At 39.9% G+C, this 20921-nt stretch overlaps 1 protein-coding gene across 2 annotated transcripts; it reads left to right on the forward strand.

Annotated features, from left to right (window-relative positions):
- Nucleotides 1-60: 60 nt before the first annotated feature.
- KATNA1 (katanin catalytic subunit A1) lies at nucleotides 61-18026 on the forward strand. Of its 2 annotated transcripts, XR_015802473.1 has the most exons (12): nucleotides 85-218; nucleotides 5025-5199; nucleotides 5803-5960; nucleotides 6759-6942; nucleotides 8811-8932; nucleotides 10308-10413; nucleotides 10746-10904; nucleotides 12031-12157; nucleotides 13585-13719; nucleotides 13989-14115; nucleotides 15063-15260; nucleotides 17685-17823. XR_015802473.1 is itself a non-coding variant. In XM_014874190.2 (11 exons), the coding sequence occupies exons 2-11, from the start codon at nucleotides 5029-5031 to the stop codon at nucleotides 17881-17883; spliced, it is 1488 nt and encodes a 495-aa protein (XP_014729676.1). In that variant the 5' UTR covers nucleotides 61-218; nucleotides 5025-5028; the 3' UTR covers nucleotides 17884-18026. The 2 variants fall into 2 exon arrangements, 1 of the variants encoding a protein (XP_014729676.1); XM_014874190.2 differs by lacking the exon at nucleotides 15063-15260 and having other exon boundaries at nucleotides 61-218; nucleotides 17685-18026.
- Nucleotides 18027-20921: the final 2895 nt, after the last annotated feature.

Raw genomic sequence — 20921 nt, forward strand, 5'->3', positions numbered from 1 at the left:
GCCCGGCCGAGCGCACCTTCTCCCCGTCCCACCAGGCTGGAAGTGACGCAGCCGGATTTGCCTTCAAAAATTGCCGGCGGCGGCGGGAGGAGGCGGCGGGCAGGGCCGGGGCGGGGCCAGAGCCGCTGCAGGAGGAAGGGGGCGGAAGAAGTAAAGGGGTCGTGCTTGGTGCCGCCGGGAGCTGCTGCTGCCGCCGCGGGTGCGAGCACCGGAGAGGAGTAAGTGAGCGAGAGGGGCCCGCGAGTGCGCTCCGGGCCGCCGGCACAGGCGGGCCCGGGGCGGGGGGCGATGGCCGCGCCCCGCGTGGCGGGGCCACCCCGAGCGCTCCCGGGCACGGGCGGGCTCCGGCTGCTTTGCCCCGCTGCCGGAGCTGCTGTCGCGACAGCCGGGACCACGAGCACGGAGCTCATGATGTCCGGGCTGCGTCTCACACGTGCTCGGCGCCGCACGGGGCATCGCCGTCGGGGGCTGCCGCTGCCCGCAGGTGTGCGGCCGGCGCGCCCGGCCCCGCAACCCGCCCGGCTGCGCTCCGGGGCTGCCGCGCTGGCCCGGGCACAGGGCTCTGCTTCCTCAGTCTCCCTTCGCCCTCCACCTGCTTTGTTAGTTTTCGGGCTTTTTGTTAGTGTGCGGTAATCTGCAGTGATGAAAGTTTTCTCTCCAGATAGAGAGAAGCTGCAGACAGCAATTCCAAATATCTATTCAGCCGCGGACCTCTCTAAAATTCCAGAGGAATTTGTTAATTTAACATTGATCATCAAAAAGAGTGAAGAGGGGAGAAAGTAGTCTGTTTAATAAAGCCTTCTGAAAGGCTTAGCCTGGAAAACGTAAAATCACATGCCAGGTGTATATCTAGTGATTGATTTTAAAAATGTTTTTTATTTTGCACAAACTGCCAGCCGTGCTTAAGTTTGTGGCTGCTATTACTGTTAAATGCAGCAACTGCATGACAACCATTTTGTTTAGTATCCCGTAAGTCTGGCAGCTCTTCTTCCCAAGTAATCAACGCAATCACTTGTTGATACCAAATGTTGCTGGCCATGGATGTTATGAAGAGTATTAAAGGTGAAAGGGAGCTCAGAGGTGATGCACGCCATCGTGTCATCAGTAAAAACTCCTAATTCCTGAAAGCTGTTACTTTGGGGTGGTTTTTTCTCATCTGGCTTGCCAAGAGAACTTTGCAAATATTACACGGTTGCTTTGATGTCAGAGCCTGTATAGCAGGATGAAATAATGGAAACGTGTGCGCTCTGCCAAAATTCAGGCTCTGACTTAGTCCAGTCATTAAGGTTGGAGCAAAGAACTCATTGGAAGTATTTTCCATCTATGGCTCATGCTGTTCTTCGAGTTAGCAGGTCCACCACAGTAATTTATACACTCCAGTGTTAATATTCACTTTTAATATCTACACATCAATTTCTTCTTTTATTTTTTAAAGTTTGGGGGACTTCTTTGTGTTACAGGATTGATGCAGTGTTCCTGGATTCTGGCATATGGCTGCGAACAGAAATTACTTACAGTCATTTCCACTAATGATTTCTTGAAGTTATTATGGAAAACATGAAATATCCCTATAGTTAGGCTGGTATCTTTAAAATGAAATATAAAAATAAGTTCCAAAACCTCATTGTCACAAGCTTTTGTTAGGTTCAACCCTTGCTGGACTTGACTATTCTCAACTCTAGAAATATTTTACGTCCTTGGAGCAAATAATAAAATGTATTTTGTAACTAGAGATGGGTTAGTTTCAGGGAACCTTATATACTCACAGCTGGTGTGAAGAGTGATTATTTTTGTTGTGAAGTCTGTATGTTTGTACACAGTGAAGAATTAAACTTGCAAGGCAAAGTGCTTAGGTTATTTTCTTTTTATCCTGTTCACTGTAAACTTGATGAGCTCTTCACTGTTTCAGCAGCTGTTGGAACCTAGATAACTCCACTGGTCATGATTCATGGAAAGGTCGTGGCTGATAAGTGCAGACCTGCTGCTTTGACATCCTGTTACGTGATAGCACCAAGTATTTGTAAACACATGTGATATTGCTAAGTACACACTTTAAAAATTATTAAGTAGTGCAGGATTAGTTTTGTGAGAGTTTTAATCCCTTCACTTCTGGTTTAACTCTGGATTTGTGTGTAGTCACGCTTCTCTCGTGTCCTCCACCCTGCTGAGCTGCCCCAGTATATTCTGACCTTCTGCCACAAACTTCAGTCTACTTCAATCTACAGATTAGTGCTCTAACTCTTCTTTTTTCCCCCTTAGAACTGCTTTACCATCTTCACTTAGGAGTGCTGCATACCCATGGACTGTCGTTAGTGTATCAGCTGCTGACACTGCCTGAAGGCAAGTGGCAGCAGCAGTGGTGTGTCCAGACATAAGCCGAGCCAGCAGCTTTTTCTGCCTCACTTCTACTCAAGAGCCTTGTATTTGGAAGCCACTTCAAGCTCTTTTGCTCTCATTAGTCAAGATGAAGCAACAAATTAAATTAGTTTTCTAGTTTGCACCAAATTATCTTGCATTTTCAATAGCACTGATGAAACAGATAGATTCTAATAGCATTATAAACTTGAATGAGTACCTTCTTTTTTCTTTTTTTCCTTTCCTCGAGTTGCTAGCTTATTCTGCTTACATGTCAGTTTCTACTTTGTCCTTACATTCTCTGCCCTTTCTAACCTGAAAATGTCATTGACTCTTTGATTATGTGCAGTGCTATCCTTTTGGTCCCAAGCTTTCATATGTTTCAGACTTAGCCTCTTTAGTTTGTTTTTTTAATTCTAGTTATTTTCGCATTTCCAGGTGAAAACTATTCTTACAGACTTTATTTTTCTTTTTCTGTATATATAAAGTTGCTGTTCTGCTTGGGTTGCTCTTTAGCATTCAGTGAAAAAAGTTACCTATGACTTCCCTCTGTATTTAAAAGTCTAGTTTGGTTTTAGTAACTTGCTATTACTTGATTTTTAAAATGTCTATTAGCATCTTGCTCAACTTGTGATTTCAGTGGTGTTAGTCATCGGTTTGAATTCTCAGGACAGGCAAACAGGTGTATCTGGTAGGATGAGCAGGAGTGGAAAAGCTTGCTCCTAAATACAGCAGGGAAAACTTGGTTAACATCTGTGTGATGATCCATAGAGCAGCTGACAAACATCTTCAGGCTCTTTCTCTTTTCCTGAGCTTAAAATCAGCAAAACTCCCAAGCCAAACTGTGTCGCCAAATCCTAATTAGCCTGGGATATGTTAGGCTTTGTAGTTGGTGGTCACATTAACTGCATCAGCTTGTAGACATCATGGCCAGCTGGGCGAGTGTCTGGCCAGAGTGAGATGACACCCTGTAGGTTCTGTGATAGCAGCTTTCCTGCTCACCCCTGCGGGTCCCCTCTGCCGGGATGGGTGTGGGCTCTCAAAAGCCTCTTCAGCTCCTCTGCTGCCAGAGTTTTGCTGTTCTGGACTGAAAATTTTGACAGCAGCTATTTGCTCCAAGGGAAGCTGGGGAAGGAAGCAAAAAAAGAAAAGGATGTTGGCTCAGGAATGCCTGAGCTGTGTTTCTGTGCATGAAACTACTTGGGAAGGAGACATAAAAAGGAGTGAAAGCCCTAAAATGTTTGATTTGTACTTAGCAGCCCCTCTTCACAATAGAGAGCTCGCATTTTAGCAATAGGTTGGCAGGTGTGTGCAAAGAGTAGCTTCTGAAGCCTCTGATAGTGTGTCCGAACTCGACCCTGACCTGGTCTTGAAATATATTCAGTCTTAAGTCTGTTTATTGCGCATGTGAATTCAGTGCCTCTTACATTCTTTAAATAGTTGATCTGTATCAAGTATGCTTCATCCCAGGGCTTAGCTGGAATTGCTTGTCTGCAGTTGCTTCTTCCTAGCACTGGGTACAGGTACCAAAATGAGGGCAGGATGACTTTCTTGCAGGCGTGTTTTTTGCTGTTTTTCATGTTTTCTGTGCCTGGTTAGGAAATTCTGAGGAGAGTGGGGAAATTCTTGGTGTGTAAGAGACAAGAAAAGCAGGGACAGCACGAGTATCTTAAGAAGGGGATGGGGTGTACAAGCCACTGACAATAATGTGGAACATCTGCTCTATGGACAGTGGCACTGTAAAGAATGAGTCTACTTCTACTACTTCTGCTGTACTTGTATAAATAATACTTCTGTGCTATTCTAATCTAAAAGCGCAGATTCTATTAGTGCTGCAAAGTGGAAGGAGTCACAATCTTTATGATGTTTGCTCCAAAAAAACACAAACAAGCACCACTGATAGGGAAAATCAGCATGGTTTGAACAATAATTTAAATAAAAAGGGTAGTTAAACGCTAAATATTTGATTGTGGCTTTTGCTTACCTTTCAGTGATAACTTAAACAGCCTGGATGTTTTTCAGGGATTTCTTTTTAGGTGTAAGAAAGGTGATAGGAAGGTACAAGCTAGGCATGGAAGGTAGATACTTGTTTCAAAGAAACATTAAATAAAATCGAAGAATTGTAAAATCAAACTAATGGAAGAATAGTGTACTCCACAATGCAAAATCAGGCTATTAAAATTCACATGCACAGAATGTTAAAGTGAAAAAAAATTAATGAAACCTAATGCATTAGGAAGAAGGGCTTTGATTTATTGCTTGTTTGGTGTTTTTTGGTTGTGGGTTTTTTTTGTTTAAACCACACAGCACAGGCCAGGTGCAGTAAAATACTAATTTATCTTACGGTAGAATAAAGAGTTAAAGAGAGTATGCAACTGTGACTTGTAATACTGCATTTAAATCTACTTATCTTACATGGGCTTTTTGACAGAATCTCCATGACAAGAAACAAAGCTGTGACATGAAAACTTTAATTTCTACTAATAGAAAGTCAATTATCTTATTTATATGCATGACATTTATTTTAGGCCTTTTTTTGGTAAGCAGCATTTTCTCAGCTTCTATGTTTTGATATGCCAAATGAGATAATAAGCATATGAAAATACTTGCAAAAACCGTTTCAGTACTCTGTTTTTTACTTCCTTAATATTTCCTATTTTCTTTTTCAGCTTCATGTTGAACATGAGCCTTGTTATGATCATTGAGAATGTGAAGTTGGCCCGTGAATATGCCTTACTGGGAAATTATGACTCTGCTATGGTCTACTACCAGGGAGTTCTTGACCAAATGAATAAGTATTTGTACTCTGTGAGAGATACCTATCTGCAACAGAAATGGCAGCAGGTAAGCAGTACTTTTCTGGGATGATTTGAGGGAAAATAGACTTGTTTAAGTCATCTTTATGACTTCTTTGTCTGTTAGTGGCAGAGCAGTCAATGGAATATGTCTCTGAGGAGCCACTGCACTGTCTGCCCTCACAGCAGCTATGCTGATGAGTACCCCTGTTATGCTCAAGTTTTTTAGTCTGGTATCATTTAGGTCTTGTTTCCCTCAATGTTTTAGTTAGACTAAGGTCCTTAATAGCAAGTTGATAATTTGTCCTCAACAAAACCCCTCTTTTTTTTCATTGATGTTCTGCCTATTAGGTTGTTATTTTTGATTGCTATTTAGTCTATTAGGTTCTGTCATACCTGTTTAATCTGCAAATTTGTCAAGTCTCTTTGATGTTAAATCCAAAATCTTTGTTTGTTCTTTAAATGTGCTGAGGAAGGCAGAAAACCTCCTTAATATCTAATGTGCGTAGTTTTTGTTTATTGAAGTAGAATTAGGTAGCTTGTTAAACCTGGAATCCATCCAGGCATTACATGGGCTTGAACAGAGGACTGTTACAAAGTTATTTCCAATGTGCTTAATCTACCTTTTTTTTTTTTTTTTTTTTTAAATCAGGTTTGGCAGGAGATAAGTGTGGAAGCTAAGCATGTGAAAGATATAATGAAAACACTGGAGAGTTTTAAACTAGACAATACTCCATTGAAAGCCTCACAACAAGAATTACCAGCTCATGATGCAGAAGTCTGGTCTTTGCCAGTACCTGCTGAACGTAGGTAAGAGGAAAAACTGAAGGCCTAAATTAATATTTATCAGGACAAAGTGTGCTTTGACTTCAGCCTGTTGTGGTGTAATTTTTGTTCTTGAGCTTAGATGTGTAACACTCACAGCAGCAGCTTGATACCATTTGTGGTGAAGGAAGTGTCATTTTGAGACAGCCTAATCCAGAATGTTCTGGGGTTTTATCTTACATAGTCCTGACTAATGTCAAGCTTCCCTCCCCACGCTATTGCCTGAGTTGTTTGGTTCTTGGTTTTGAGTTTTTATTTCACTTTTGTCTCTGTTGGCATTAATTAGCTGGTTCAGGATGCTGAAGACATTGTTCTGTGTGTCTAGTGGTTTTTTTGTTTGTTTTTTTCTGTCTTTTTTTGTGAGTAGCTATCTGACCTGGTTCAGTGGAGGTTCTAACACATTCCTGTGGTAGCATGAGGGAGGGGATAGGAGTACGTGCAAAGCAGACACAAAACTGTGCATTTTGACAGAAAGTGACTGTTAGATTACTTTCGCTGTGTTGTCAAATTGTTGTTCGTTTGTTAATTTTTTCTAAACTCCCTATTACTTCTACTGATGAAATATACAAAGCAAGGCACTTGTTTTAAGCAAGTAGACACTGAGCTTGTGGCATAGGTAAAATGGATTTTTAGTCACTGTCCAAAAATACCTGTCTTGTTCCTGACATACGGATTTTTATCTTGAGCAAAATGGCTTTTCAGTTTGTAACTAGTTGATTTGGTTATGTAATGCTCACCAGTGGCTTTACACTGAGGCTTTTTGCATGTGTTACAACTAATTAGACCTTCGCCAGGACCCAGGAAGCGCCAGTCTGCTCCGTGCAGTGATTGCAGAGGTCACAATAATCGTGTAAGTGCAGCTGCCAGAGGCTCTCACCGTCCATCCTCTCGAAACCCCAATGATAAAGGGAAGGCAGTCCGCAGCCGGGAAAAAAAGGATCAGCAAAATAAAGGAAAAGAGGAAAAGGTAAACGTGCAAATAATTTCATGGAGTTGAGAAACTCGGTTGTTCTTTCTTTCTACTGAGCGTGTTATAAAATGACATGCCTATAAAATGTTTCTTCTGTTCATGTCAGTGTGCTGATATAAATCTCACCTTGTAAGGTGTCTTTTGTTCGTGCACAGTATTGGTTATATATATTGGATTAATTAAAAACAAACAGTCGCTCTGGGAAATTGGGATCTGGTAAATGTATCTGAAGGTGGGTGCCAATAGGATGTTTCCAGGCTCTTCTTGGTGGTGCCCAGTAATAGGACAAGAGGCAACAGCAGAAGCTGATGCACAGAAGTTCCACCTGAACATGAGGAGGAACTTCTTTACAGTGTGGGTAACCATGCACTGGAACAAATTGTCCAGAGAGGTTGTGGAGTCTCCCTCACTGGAGATACTCAAGAACTGTCTGGACACAATCCTGTGCCATGTGCTGTGGGACAACCCTGCTTGAGCAGGAAGGCTGGAGCAGATGTCCCACTGTGGTCCCTTCTAGCCTGACCCATTCTGTGATTCCATTATGTGTTTACTGCAACTTGAAGGCAGTTGTTTGAAATTATGACGCTGAATTTCTGAAATAGAGCATGGTGGAGCTCATTCACATGGGGACGTCCTTGTGGCTTAATTGCTTTGAGTATAATTTAAACCAAGATTGACTTCCAAAGCATACAAAGGTTTACTTAATCCTTAAATGAGACCCTTACCTTTTTTTTTTCTTTTGAAGCTATGTTGTAGCTCCATACTCTTCAGTTGTAAGTGAACAAAACCCCAGTATACTTGTATTGTGATCTGTACTTGGCAATCAGAGTGCTTTAATTTTTGCTTTGTACTCTGGTCTTTATAAATTTGGCAGATAACCAAGGTAAGAGACCATACAGGAAACAGTAGATTGATATTTTTCCAGGGTCTAAATAAATCAAACATCCATGCAATAGTTTGTTCGCTTCAGCAGCCTTTAAGTTGTGGCAAGATGTCATGGCCTGTGGAAATAGTATAATCTACAAGAGTGGAATTGTTTATCTGTTGTAAGCTACTACTTTTTTTGGGAGCTAAATTAGATTGTCTTTGAGTGATAATCCTCTGTCCGTCAGAATATACCCACAGAGAGACAGGATAGGTCTCTTTTTCTCTTTTACAGTTGTTCTGCCATCACCAGTGCTTGCTGTTAAATGTATAGAACCAGGGTATGTCTAGTGCATTTTATTTCCTTTCAGTTGCATGGTCTCTGCTGTTTAAGCCCTTTCAACTGTGTAGGTTCTTTACTTCAACTCTGCTGCAGAGCTGCTTCTCTGCTGTTCATATCCATGCTTCTGTATCAGTTAATTAGCTCTGGTTTTACCTGTATGGTCTCCCTGCAGATCACCATTGCTCATTCTACATATGGAAGTCATGCTTTTTTTTTTTTTTTTTTTGTGTCCCACATACATGGCATATTTATGACACTTTGAGAATTTGGGATACTCTCAGTGTGACACTTTGTAGTCCAGTTGTACAGGTAATTTTCCCCTACTCTGTCTCAGTTTCAGACCTCTGTGGGAGAAGAGGCAGGAACTGTTACGCTGGGATAGGTGTATCCAGTTTTGATTAGGCACCAAAACAAAGAAACTGTATCACTACAATATGCTGGCTTTGGGGAGAAGAAAATGGAACCAGGGCAGTACAGAAATCTGGGTGAAACACAGATCCATCCTGCAGTGCAGCTGTAATATGGATGCTTCATAATTTTCATGCTGGTTTATGTTGCCGCCTTCTAAAAATATGATGCTGTTGTGGACTTGTGGCAAAAATTAATTAGTAGCATAACCATTGTTACATATTTACATTGTTATATCCTTTATATGTAGAACAAATCCACATCTGAGATTTCAGAGTCTGAACCAAAGAAATTTGATAGTACTGGATATGACAAAGATTTAGTAGAAGCTTTGGAAAGAGATATAATTTCTCAGAATCCCAACATTCGATGGTAAGTTTGAGTACTGCTGCTAGTCTCTTGATTGTTCCTATTTCCTCTCATGTGAGATGACAAGAATGAAGTATTTTAACAGATACTTACATATAAAAAGTGCATACAAGTTTTCTATACTGCCTTTAAATAAGCAACTAAACTTCTTATGTAGTTGAATCCTTCTAGAGGTCAAAAAATTTTTTTTCCACACATAGATTCATATAATAATTTGGACTTGATGGGACCTTTAAAGATCAGCTAAGGCAGTACCCTGCCATGGCAGGGGCATCCTTCTCTAAATCAGGTTGCCTAAAGTCCTGTCCAACTTGGCCCATATGAAGCTTCTCAAAATTTTCTGAGTCGTAAAATCAGTTTTTGAGATAGTCTTTTGCAATGTAAAAGTTTGTAGTGTCTGTCAGTGTCTCTTCATTTGAAAATCTGTTTTGCTACGCTATCAAGACAGAAAACTGCTTAACAAAGAAGATATGTCAATATCAGAACCCTTTGAAATGTTGCTGGATGTAATGTGGCCACTAGTATAAAATATAACCCTGTGCCAGTACCTTTACATAAATGTGTTAAATATTAAACCTTATATAAAGGATGTCTTATGTTCCAAATGTTTCCAAGCTTAGGTGGTTTTGTGAGGATTAACTGAGCAAAAATCTTCTGGCAAATAAAGTAGGCTTTAAAAAAACCCGAATGGTCCCTCAAAACACTTTGTGTGCATGCAACGGTCTTGTATTTCAGTTTAATATTTAAATACATGTTTCAGTTTTTATATTGAATCTTAAATTGCAACTTCAGATTTGAAACTAATTCTTCATATAGATGTGTTTTGAAACCAAAATGTTACTTGGGCACATGCTGATAAGACGAATTCCCTGAAAGTTACTTTCAAGGAAATAAGACCAGCCTATAATGTATCTCTAAGAATTAATGATTTTGTAACTCTGAAAAATAATTCTAAATTAAATAGAATTCTGCTACATTTACTAGTCTTCAGCAAGTTGTTCTTGTAGCAGTGGAAGATGGTATTTAAGTTTCATGGATATCCAAACTCTCAGCAGAACAAGAAAGCATGATTGGTAGTTAGCCTAAGTTTAACCAACCTGTTTTCTTCTGCTTGTCTTTCTTGGAATGCTGACAGTGGTGCTTTAGTGAAATAGTTCATGTTTTTTTTTGCTTTTGCATCCATCTGGAGTCTGCCAGGCAGATGTCAACTGTAGCTGTTACAGGCTTTTGCCATTAGAACGTAAATAATTCAGGAAAATGAATTGGATTTATGGGACAGCCAATGCATAACAAAAAGTTTAATTGTGTGGTTTTTTGAGGTGTGGAGTGATTCTTCTTGCCTGCTATCTGAGTCTGTCAACTTTCTCTTTCTTGTCAGGGATGACATTGCTGATTTAGTAGAAGCCAAAAAGCTGCTTAAGGAAGCTGTAGTTTTACCAATGTGGATGCCAGAGTTTTTCAAGGGGATTAGGAGACCGTGGAAGGTATGAAAAAATCTGCTGCTGTGACCATAAGTAGGATTTTGAGATTTGAAATTTCTTGTTCTGCCAAGATCCAAAGTTTAACAGTTTAAATAAATTCTTCCTGTGTTTTAGTAACAAAATGTATCGTAAATAATAACAAAATAAAGATGTCAGCCAGATACCTGCACAGTCTTCAGCTCCATGTTTGCAAGTTCACAGTGAATTCATTACTTACCTTTGAATAACTTTCCAATGGAAAAGTTTACTATTTTACTATTTACTATTACCCTAGATAAACTGTAAAATTCTGGTTTGATCCTTGTCCTAAAAGTGGTTCTTTTTCATTTTAATAGGGTGTGCTGATGGTTGGTCCTCCTGGTACTGGAAAGACCCTCCTAGCAAAAGCTGTAGCCACTGAATGCAAGACAACTTTTTTCAATGTTTCTTCCTCCACACTTACCTCAAAATACAGAGGAGAATCTGAGAAACTTGTTCGTCTGCTGTTTGAAATGGTGATTTAAGTTTCTGAACATGAACAGTGGGATAATGAAGTAGAATCACCTCTAGAACAGTGAAACCTTACCAAGGTTTCGAACTCAGCATTCATTTACAGCTCTTCAAGCTTCAAACGCTTGGGGCATTTCTGACTTGTCCATTTACATTTCAAGATTATTCCTAAATGGATTTATAAAAGCTGAAGAATAGGTTGTCTTTTACTTTCAAGATTAGCTTGCTACATTAGAGGTAGCTCACTGTAAGCTGGTGAATACTGCAGAACATACCTGAATGTAAATCTAGGGATGGAATTAATTGCTTTCTGGGTGAGAACCCTATTTAGGCTGTGCATTTTGTTGTTTTTGTGGGTGGTTTTTTGTTTGTGGTTAAAAGAAGTGACCTTCCAAACTGTAGCTGGCTTCACAGCACATAGTGCTTGCAAGAATACTCAGAAAATAGTTGTCTTTTTTTTTTCAATGTGTTAGCAGGTGTATGTGCAGTGCTTGCTAGGGTGCCCAATGCTAAAGGGGACAGCAAAGTTGCAATTGCAGTAATCAGAAAAGGCAGGAAATAAAAGATCTTTTACATTATAGTTTGTTAGGCAGGATACCAGCTCGTTTAATGTGATTGGTCAAAAATGCAGATAACAAAATGAAGAGCATTTCAACTGCTTTAATACAATAGCATGTATTATCCTGGATCCTTGTCTTTAAATGCTCTTGTTTTCGAAAAGGTCAATTATTTTGCAGTTGACCTATCGCTTGGACAGGTTCCATGTCATGGTTTCCCAGCTTAACATTCATCTTGGCCTTAACTAAAATCTTACTCAAGCTTTCTGTGATGACTTTCACAGCTAAAAATGTTACTCCTAATGTGGGAAACTACCTATAGCTTATGAAATGTTTGTTTATGGCCCGAAAAAACTACAGGACTTTGCCAAAAGCTCTTCTAGTCAAATGCTCTGAATGAATGCTCAGCTGCTCTGTACCTGAGTGCTGGGGTCCAAGAGAGGGAAGGGTGGGGATAATTTGATACTTAGAAACTGGGGTAAATACATCACTGCTCAGCTCTGAATATGCTGCTGCTTCTTAAATGGGAGTGAACTGCTATTTCAGCTTCTGCTTTATATTTTGCTTTCTTCAGGCTCGATTTTATGCCCCAACAACCATATTTATTGATGAGATAGACTCCATCTGCAGCCGCAGGGGAACTTCGGAGGAACACGAAGCCAGCCGACGTGTGAAGGCAGAGCTGCTGGTTCAAATGGATGGTAAATAACCTGATCACTGGGAGCTGCTGGACTGGAGGAAACTTGAGGCACAAAGAAAGAGGGGAAAAAAAAGGAAAACTTCATTCTTTAGAAGCAGTTTTTTGAAATGATCTTGTGTTAATGACCCAGAATATGGAAGATTCAGTGGAAAGCACAAGATTTCAAAAGAGCAGCAGAAAAAAACCCTGCTTCTCAGTCTGTTTGGCCTATCACTCACTTCTTTAAAATTAAGTAAAAAGTGGTTCAAAAGAACTGTTACCTGTTTCTATTTAAACTTCAAAGGCAGCATTCCATTTAATTTCTTTGGGATCTCTTTTTCTTCTAAAAATATAAATAACAAGTGAAGGTCTTCTGTTTTAGAAGTGGTTGGGAGAGTTTTCATTTTAAAATACTGAGTTCACTTACAGATATGTGGTTAATATCAACAACGTTCAAAAGTAGGTAACAACGCAGAGTTGCTATAGAGGTATCCATTTTATATTCTGGGGAGCAGGGAGGAGGAAGGGAACTACTGAGAAGTGCTAATCTATGGACTGATTTGTGATAGAATTCCATGAGTCAGAGGATTTGCATATTTATTTCTCCTCCTCTGATGTTGGTACCCTTTTATTTTTGTCTTTAAAGAGCAGCAGAGCTCTAATACTGTTCTCATATCAAGTATGTACATAATCTAATTTTTATTAGTAAGAACTATTTGAATCCTTTTACTTGGGCATTCATAAATGGTGTTTTATATGCAGAGTCCCAGGCAGACTAGGTGCAGTGGCTATCCCACAGCCTAATCTTGTTGTTCTAAGCAAAACAGTAGATATAGAGAGCAGTAACTTAAACAAAATTACCTTCTTCCAGTTGTAGCAGATTCATAGTATTTAGAAACTGAGGTGTTCTGTCTGTCTCTAAGAAGTTGTGATTTAGTCCAAAATCCAAATTTAAACATCCACTTCAGCAGTTTGTACAGTCCACCTGTACATAAGAAATCTTTGGCCTGACCTCAGAAGTGAAGACACCTTGTAGGGGAGTCATGCTGCTTTTGTGTGGCTGTTGGTGAATACTGTGAGGGATGTTGTTTTTTGGTGTGGTGATGATGTTGGGTGTTTTGTTTCCTCACATGCTGCTACAAGATGTTGACACAAAAATGGAACCACTGTTGTGGCAGGAGTACAAGCAACTTCTAGCCATGATAGAGAGGAACTCCTGGTCTTAGCAGTGGCCTCTGCCCTTGCTGCTGTTCAAACCAAGCTTCCATTTATGCTTGCAGGCTGTCATAGAGATGAAACAGCAAACTCTGTTGCACTGGGTGATTCTGTTATGCTTGGGCTCATTAAAGTGCAATAGAGCAGCTGCTTTAATACTGCAGAACTGTTTTCTCTGTAGGTGAAATTTCAAAAAACATATGTATCTTTTACCTCCTCTTTTCTCCACTGCAGGTGTTGGGGGGGCTACTGAAAATGATGATCCTTCTAAGATGGTCATGGTACTTGCTGCTACTAATTTTCCTTGGGATATTGATGAAGCCCTAAGACGGAGGCTAGAAAAGAGAATTTACATTCCTTTACCATCAGGTATGAAGAACTAGGGAAAGGAGTGGTTAAAAATTCTAAAATCTAAACTTTATCAACAGTCCTGTAGTTCTGATCAATTGGTTTAAAAATTTAATTGATACGTGTATGCAGATTCACTTACAGATTCAGGATCAGCTTAAATCTAAACATGAACATTTACTTTTGTAGCAAGTACAGATTTTTCTCATTCTTCCCTCTTATCCTCCTTCAACTTGTTATTTATCTTCAAAAGGAAATTGTACAGACTTAATTTTCTTTTCTGTGATTAGCCAAAGGTAGAGAGGAACTCCTAAAAATAAATCTGCGAGAGCTGGAACTGGCTGATGATGTTGACCTTGCAAACATAGCTGAGAAAATGGAGGGTTATTCAGGTGCAGACATTACCAATGTATGCAGGTAAGTTGACATTGCATCATTTGTGTTATTACTGCTGCAAATTTTGGGAAAACTTTAAGATAACCAGTTTACATGATTAAAATTACTGGATAAAAATAGACTGTAACTTGTCTTTTATATATGGCTAAAACGTGAAGTACTGCATTAACAGATTTCCTGAATTTCCATTTGAAGAGTAGTTGCAACCTAGTAATATAATAAGCTGTGATTTAGGTATTGTCTTTCATATAGACTAAATGCCATGCAAGAGGACTGTCCAGAGGATGGTAAACTTTCACTTGTAGAGTTGCAGTCATTTTGCTTGAGCTATATGACTTCTGCAGAAATCCATATGTAAGAGGCAACAGTGATAGAGATTGGAATAACTAAAGTGAAAACGTGGAGTTTTCTTCTTTCATGATTTGGAAAAGGTGTAGAGTCTTGTGTGATGGTACAAGAGCTGTGTACTCAGCACATTGGTTTTTGTGATGAGACTGACTAAAGTTTTCTGCTACCTCCTTCATTTCCCTGTCTCCTCTGTACTGTTGGCATACAGTTGTTTGTGGGCCTATTCTCTAGCCTAGATTCCTGAAATAATTAACTAAAAATACCTTCTAATTCTTCCCTTATATTTTCTTTGAAAAATTGGAAAGGAGAAGATTGGTATGTTAAGAGACAAGTGTCAGTTGTCCTTTTACATTAAAAGACTTGCACTGGCACAGTTGTGGCAGTGGCAGACTGAGATCTGCAGCACAGGACAGAGAACTGAAGTTGTTTAAGATGCTGTTGTCATCTGATAATCACCTGTGTAATGCTGTTTTCAGGCTTTGGAGGTAGCACTGAAGTGTGGCAGGGCAAGGCTTGAGCTCCTGGTGTTCCAGCCCAACATTTGTGGGGCTGTGCTTTGAGCAGGGTGAGAGAGCTGGAGTAAAAGCTGCTTCCTCAAATGCGGATCATTTCTTGCCTAGATTCTTAGCACGGCTCTGCAGACACATGTCAGCACAGCTGAGAGGACAGTGTGCTGTGCCACAGGGATGAAAGCAAGTAGCCTGTACACAAAGCTGCCACCAAAGACTGTCAGCAGGGCCACTGCAGACTGAGCTAAAAGTTCGGAGCCTCAGTAAGGTTTGCTGAACAAACCTTGTGCAGTGTCTGTGAAGAGAATGGTACGTTAGTTGCTCTGAATCTTGTTGTGGAGATTTGTTTCATTTGTAGGTTTGTGAGATGAATTTCTGGTGTTCTTTTGATCAGTCTCAATTCTGCTTTGAAAGGAGTTTGTGCTAATGAGTTCATGTTATATGAAAGAGAGTTTATTTGGTCTGCTGCTTTGTGCATTTTAGTTGCAGTTTGTCTCCTTCAGTCTTGTCAGTGTTTGTTGTTGTAATTAATTTTATACTGAATATTAATACACTTCTTTTAGAAGTGAAAATACATGTAATGTTTTTCATTGAATTTTATGTGTGTATGTATTTGTGCACAATTATTTTTGATTTTTTTAACCGAAGCCCCTTTGTACAAATACTATTAAACAAAAAAAAGGGTAAACAGATTTAAAAACCACAAAGAAACATCTGAATCTTCTATTTATGGCAGTCTCTGAAGTGATGACTGAGGTGGCAGCAGCGTCTGAGATTTGGATGTACATGGTTTGAAATCACTAAGAAAGTATCTTATTAACCTGTGTATTTACATGTTGTTCATGGTGTCAGGAGAAATAGCTCTTGGATATGATTGTTTCATTTACATTGAGACAAAGTATGTGGATGATTTAAAACTGCTTTTTTTATGGTTCAGGCTCTTAGTATATAAGCATAGTAAAGTTCAAACCTGTATGACAGTCCTTGATAGTGACACAAGCAACACGTGAGTGGACCAAGATCTCTGGTTTGCTGAAATGCCCCTCCTATCTTAAAGAATTTGAGGTGAAGTCCAAAGTTTGCTGAGCCAGAGTGAAAACCAGAGGTAACACTACAGTTCCCAGCAGTCACATACAACCAGGGAGAAATGAAGATGAACCTTCATTTTAAAACGATGTTCAGGAAATACAAAATACACCCAAATTGCAGATAAGATGTGAGCGTGAACTAACTTAGAATTGTCGTTTTAAGGGGACTGTCAATGTTGAAAGGCCTTTAGAATAGAATTGGCCCCTGCTGTGTCTTCCTGTGGGTGGCTGCCTGATTTTTCGAATAGAGCTTTAGCGCAACTCCAGGCCCCAAGAGTGCATTTGAGAAAGCACCTGGAGTTAAGTTTGCATTTCGGCTCTGTCAGTGTGTTAAGGTGTGATGGGCTGCTTGGTTGGTTGGTTGGATTGTTTTTGCTGGACTCTTTTTTTAACTGCTGTTTGGAAGCAAATTAGATGCATGGAATGTCCCCCCCACCCCATTGTGTAACAGTAGCCTATGGTTTACAAATGATGCGGTAACAGGGAAGCATGGTGATATTTGGTTGAGATAGAGTTCAACAAGCAACATTCTGGTTGGGCTGAAATTTTAGTTCCTGTATTAGAGATTTTAATTTATTATTAACACTGAGATTAGCTCATTAGTTGGTCAGAGCATTTTGCTATTAATATCAAGGTTATGGATTTGATCCCTGTACAGGCTGCTCATTTAAGACTTAGACTTGGTGATCCTTGTGAGTCCCTTCCAACTTGGAATATTATGTGATTCTGTGAATTATTTAGTCAATTCCTGAAGTCTGACTGTAATGGTTTCCTTTAGCGGGAGGGGATAGTACTGAAACAGAATATGCTCAAACCATTTTTCTAAATCCTTCCACAAGACAACTTGTAAGTTTTTCTGTCTTTGGATTCTCACCATCTGATACAACACAATATACTATTGTGATATCACTGAGATTAAACTTCCATCTTTTTTACTGCTAGATGATAAGCAGCATTTTCTTGTTATAATAAGATATGTAACAATGAATTAGCAGGAACATTATCCTTCCAGTGTTACCTAATTATCACCTCACCAGCTCATCACCTGCTGCTACCAGATTTACTGCTGGAAATCTAAATGTAGTCGAACCTAACACGGAAGAAAATGACACACTTGTAAAAACAGTCAGTGCTCGTTAAGGCTAGAAGTTTGAGGAGCTACAGACAGAACAGATTTTGTTTAACATTTAGCTCTTGAGTGTATGGGTTGGAGGTAGATACTCCTGTCTTTGAAGTGGGATTCCTGTTCAAACCAGGAAACATTCAACACACTCCAGCTACTCCTTCTATATCTAGGAGGAGTGAAATTTTTATTGCCTTGTTCCTGTTTAAAAATACTGTAAACAGCAGCTACATCATAGGCATTCAGTGACATCAGCTGAACCAGTGTCTTTACCTCTTTTGCCTAGCCTGTCAATAGTAGCTGTTCAGGTACCTGGTATTGCCATGTTTGAAAAATATGGATAACATGGTATTGTAGGTTGTACAAGCACTTGGAGATCTTCTCATAAATGTTTACAGTTCTTTGTTGAGTCTTTTTTGAATGCAGCAGCTTAATTCAAATATGCTGTGTTGAATCTTTCAAACAACTCAACTCACCATCCTGTATTGAGTAATGATGTTATTTTCTTACCCTCCTGATTAGAGATGCGTCATTGATGGCAATGAGGAGGCGTATTGAAGGCTTGACACCAGAAGAAATAAGAAATCTTCCCCGAGATGAAATGCACATGCCAACAACTATGGAAGACTTTGAAATAGCTTTGAAGAAAGTTTCTAAATCTGTTTCTGCTGCGGACATTGAGAAATACGAGAAATGGATAGTTGAGTTTGGATCATGTTGAGTTGTCTTCTCTCGAAGAAACCACCTTGTGTCTTAAAACAGCTTTAGAAGTAATCGGTGATGTGTCAGTGCACTGCATGCTCTTTTTAACTTTTATAATTTAAGAGCAACAGATGTCTAAATAAATTTTTTTCTAAAATGCAAGTTCTGCCTAGCTCTCTTTGAACTGGCTCAGAAGTCACCCGTTTTTCTCAAATGCTGATGGGTATATGGTTTTTGATTTTCAAGATTTTAAAATTACTTTAATACCAGAACTCCTTTCATCTGAGTATTTACTCTTGAAAAATTGCTGTTGTCAATAAAACCCCCCAAATTAGCCCTGCTAAGTGAGTCAGGGATGCTGAGAACTTGAAAATGGGACAAACAAGATGCAGTTACACAGACAGTTTTCCTAGCTGATCTTGGAGAATTCTACCCTCAAACTGTGGTTAAAGAACCTGTGCAAAGGTTGAGATGTGAAACAGCAGCCCACATGCTGGAACAGTCAATGGAGTCTGTGAAGTTTGAGCAAGGGTTTTGATCTTTATGGGCTTACAGTAGCTGTTAAATAATATTAAAATATGTCCAGCTGGTGTAAACTAATTCTGTGCAGCCAGCAGTGATACTGTCACAAGTGTAGTTTCCTTGTTAGTCTGAGAAATCAAAAGCTTTCTGGCATTAATTCTGAAATAGGTGTTCCTTCCTTGACTGTCTGGTACGGCAAACAGCAAAACACTACACTGGTGAGTTGGGTCCTGGTTTCTGGTAAGGCTGTTCTGATAAGGCAGCATATGTTTTGGTTGTGCTCAATTGATAACCCTGACTTTACAATTGATATAAAAGCTAAATTCTTGTTTTTCATTACTTAATTGCTTCTACATGCCACTTATTATCTGAGAATAGTTCTGCAGTAATCATCCAGGTAATAATTTTAGATTTTGCTGAACAGTGGTAATTGTGACTAGACCACCTTTAATTTCTATCCATCTTCTACTGTTTGGGCAACACTTCCTCCTGCTAGCTCCTCCCAGTGCAGCCAGCTGTAGTTCTGCTTATGGGTAAACTTCATAGTTTTTCATTAATCAGATAGGTCTGGACTTGTTCCAGCTGGTAGGTACATGCTGTATAAAGCTGGCTGTGGAATCCCTGCTCATGTGTCTCTTCAGATGCTGCAAGGTAGGCAGGAAGGACAAATGGTAATACAAAGTTGCAGTCTGAGGCAAGTGCATCTCAAAGACACAGCTGTGTAAATGCCATTATTGTGAGCATCTTGTTCATGTGCCTAAAATTCATTGCTATGCTGTGAGTGACAGCTGGACATGCTGAAAAGGGACTTCCAGCAGTGTCAGCAATGAGAGGCTCAAGACACTGAGATCTTGTGAGAGCTCCTGAATCCCTAGGTGGACCTGGCATGATGAACCCAGAAATGAAAGGAAAAGGTTGAGTGAGTATGCAAGTGAGTACATTTATAGACTTTCATTTCCAGAATGGAAGACCAGTTTACTATTTTCAGGTAGTCTCATGTGTCAGAGTTAATAAAAATACGCAATATTTTCAAGATGTGGGTACTCTTTATTTTGTATGTAAAGATGAGAGTGTAGCTGTCAGCTGTTGTTGCAGGAGATGTCTTCTCATTATTCACTGCAAACAAACCAGAATACTTAATCTGTCTCCCACATAAGAAGGGAGAATAGACAAGCTTTGGTCCTTGGCAGCAGTCCATGAAGGAGCCATTAGTCTAAGTGATGTAGTTTGAGATAAAGTCTCCTAAAGTAAACTTCAACTTAAAAGCGGTAGCTTAGCACTCAACTAGCCCTGTTCACTCTGAATGAACATCTCTGTAATGCATAGTACAGGAAAGAAAAGCTGATAGAGGCTGAATTTGTAGCTCAGAGGTTCATTTTGGTTTGGAACACACAGTGTAGTGAGTGATACACAGTTCTGAGGGCAAGAAGGACTGCAGTGAGGTGCTTGTGAGGAGATCATGTTGCTGTTTCTACAGACCTACAACTACCCCACCAGGGAATTTTTTGCGTAGATAGGTTTTGGTGTGGTTTTTGGTTTTTGGTTTTTTTTTTTCAGTTCCCAGTCCCTCCCACACACCTTCCCCTAGAGGGCACATGTATCCTGATCAGTTCATGTCCTAGAAGAATGAGACCTGCCATGACTGGCATGCAGGACAGTTGCCCTTTCCTTACCATCTTAGTTTGATGAGGCAGTTTTTTTAATCGATTTACAAAATAGTTCAGAATGGTGCCAGCTCAGAGTAGCACTCTTCTGAAAGGCATGAGACTTGTTAGTTGGGATGATCATGTGCATGCTAAAGCAGAAACACAAAAGCTTTAACTTTTTAAAGACTTGATAACTCCAGCTCCTTGAAGCAGCAAAAACTGGCAGTTAATGTGTTCAAGTCCTGCACTATTTTTAGAATTTCTTTAACCTGATGGTGATACTTCTTTCCTGCTTTGTAACTTCGCAGAAATCAGCCAAGTTATGAAGCAGTATCAACACTTTCAGGCTTAACCATGCACTTTTTGCAGCTGTTTAGAACAGCTAAATCTCCTTGTGGCTTTTGCAGGTGCTTGGTTTCCAGTTTCATCAGGAGGGATGCAAAGAGCATATGCACACAGCTGCTGAGTTTCCATCTGCAGTGTAATTCCTACTGTGCTTGTGCACTAAGGGAGAACTATTGTGTTTCTTGTCCATCCTATTTTTTTTCCAGAGGAAACTAACTTCAGCCTTGTACATCACTTCTTCTTGAACTACACTAATGGAGGGCCAGGGACTACCCATGTACAGAGAAGTTTGTCTACACCTGTTTGAAGACTTGCTCTTCTCTGTGCAGTCACCCTTCCTGTGCTAATCCTTGCAATCTCTTTGCCACCCACAAGGTACCAGAACAAAAAATAAAATTAAAAAACAAGGGGAAGCTTGAGCAGCGTCCCCATTACCTTGAGCTGGTGTGGTGTGTACCACAGCACACGGCTGGGTGGTGAAGTCTGGTTTGGTTTTTTTTGCAAGACCAAGTCAGTGTTAGAAATGTTCCTTTTATCACTGCAG

The sequence above is a fragment of the Sturnus vulgaris genome, chromosome 3, assembly GCF_052056855.1.
Source record: "Sturnus vulgaris isolate bStuVul1 chromosome 3, bStuVul1.hap1, whole genome shotgun sequence".
Classification (NCBI taxonomy): domain Eukaryota; kingdom Metazoa; phylum Chordata; class Aves; order Passeriformes; family Sturnidae; genus Sturnus; species Sturnus vulgaris.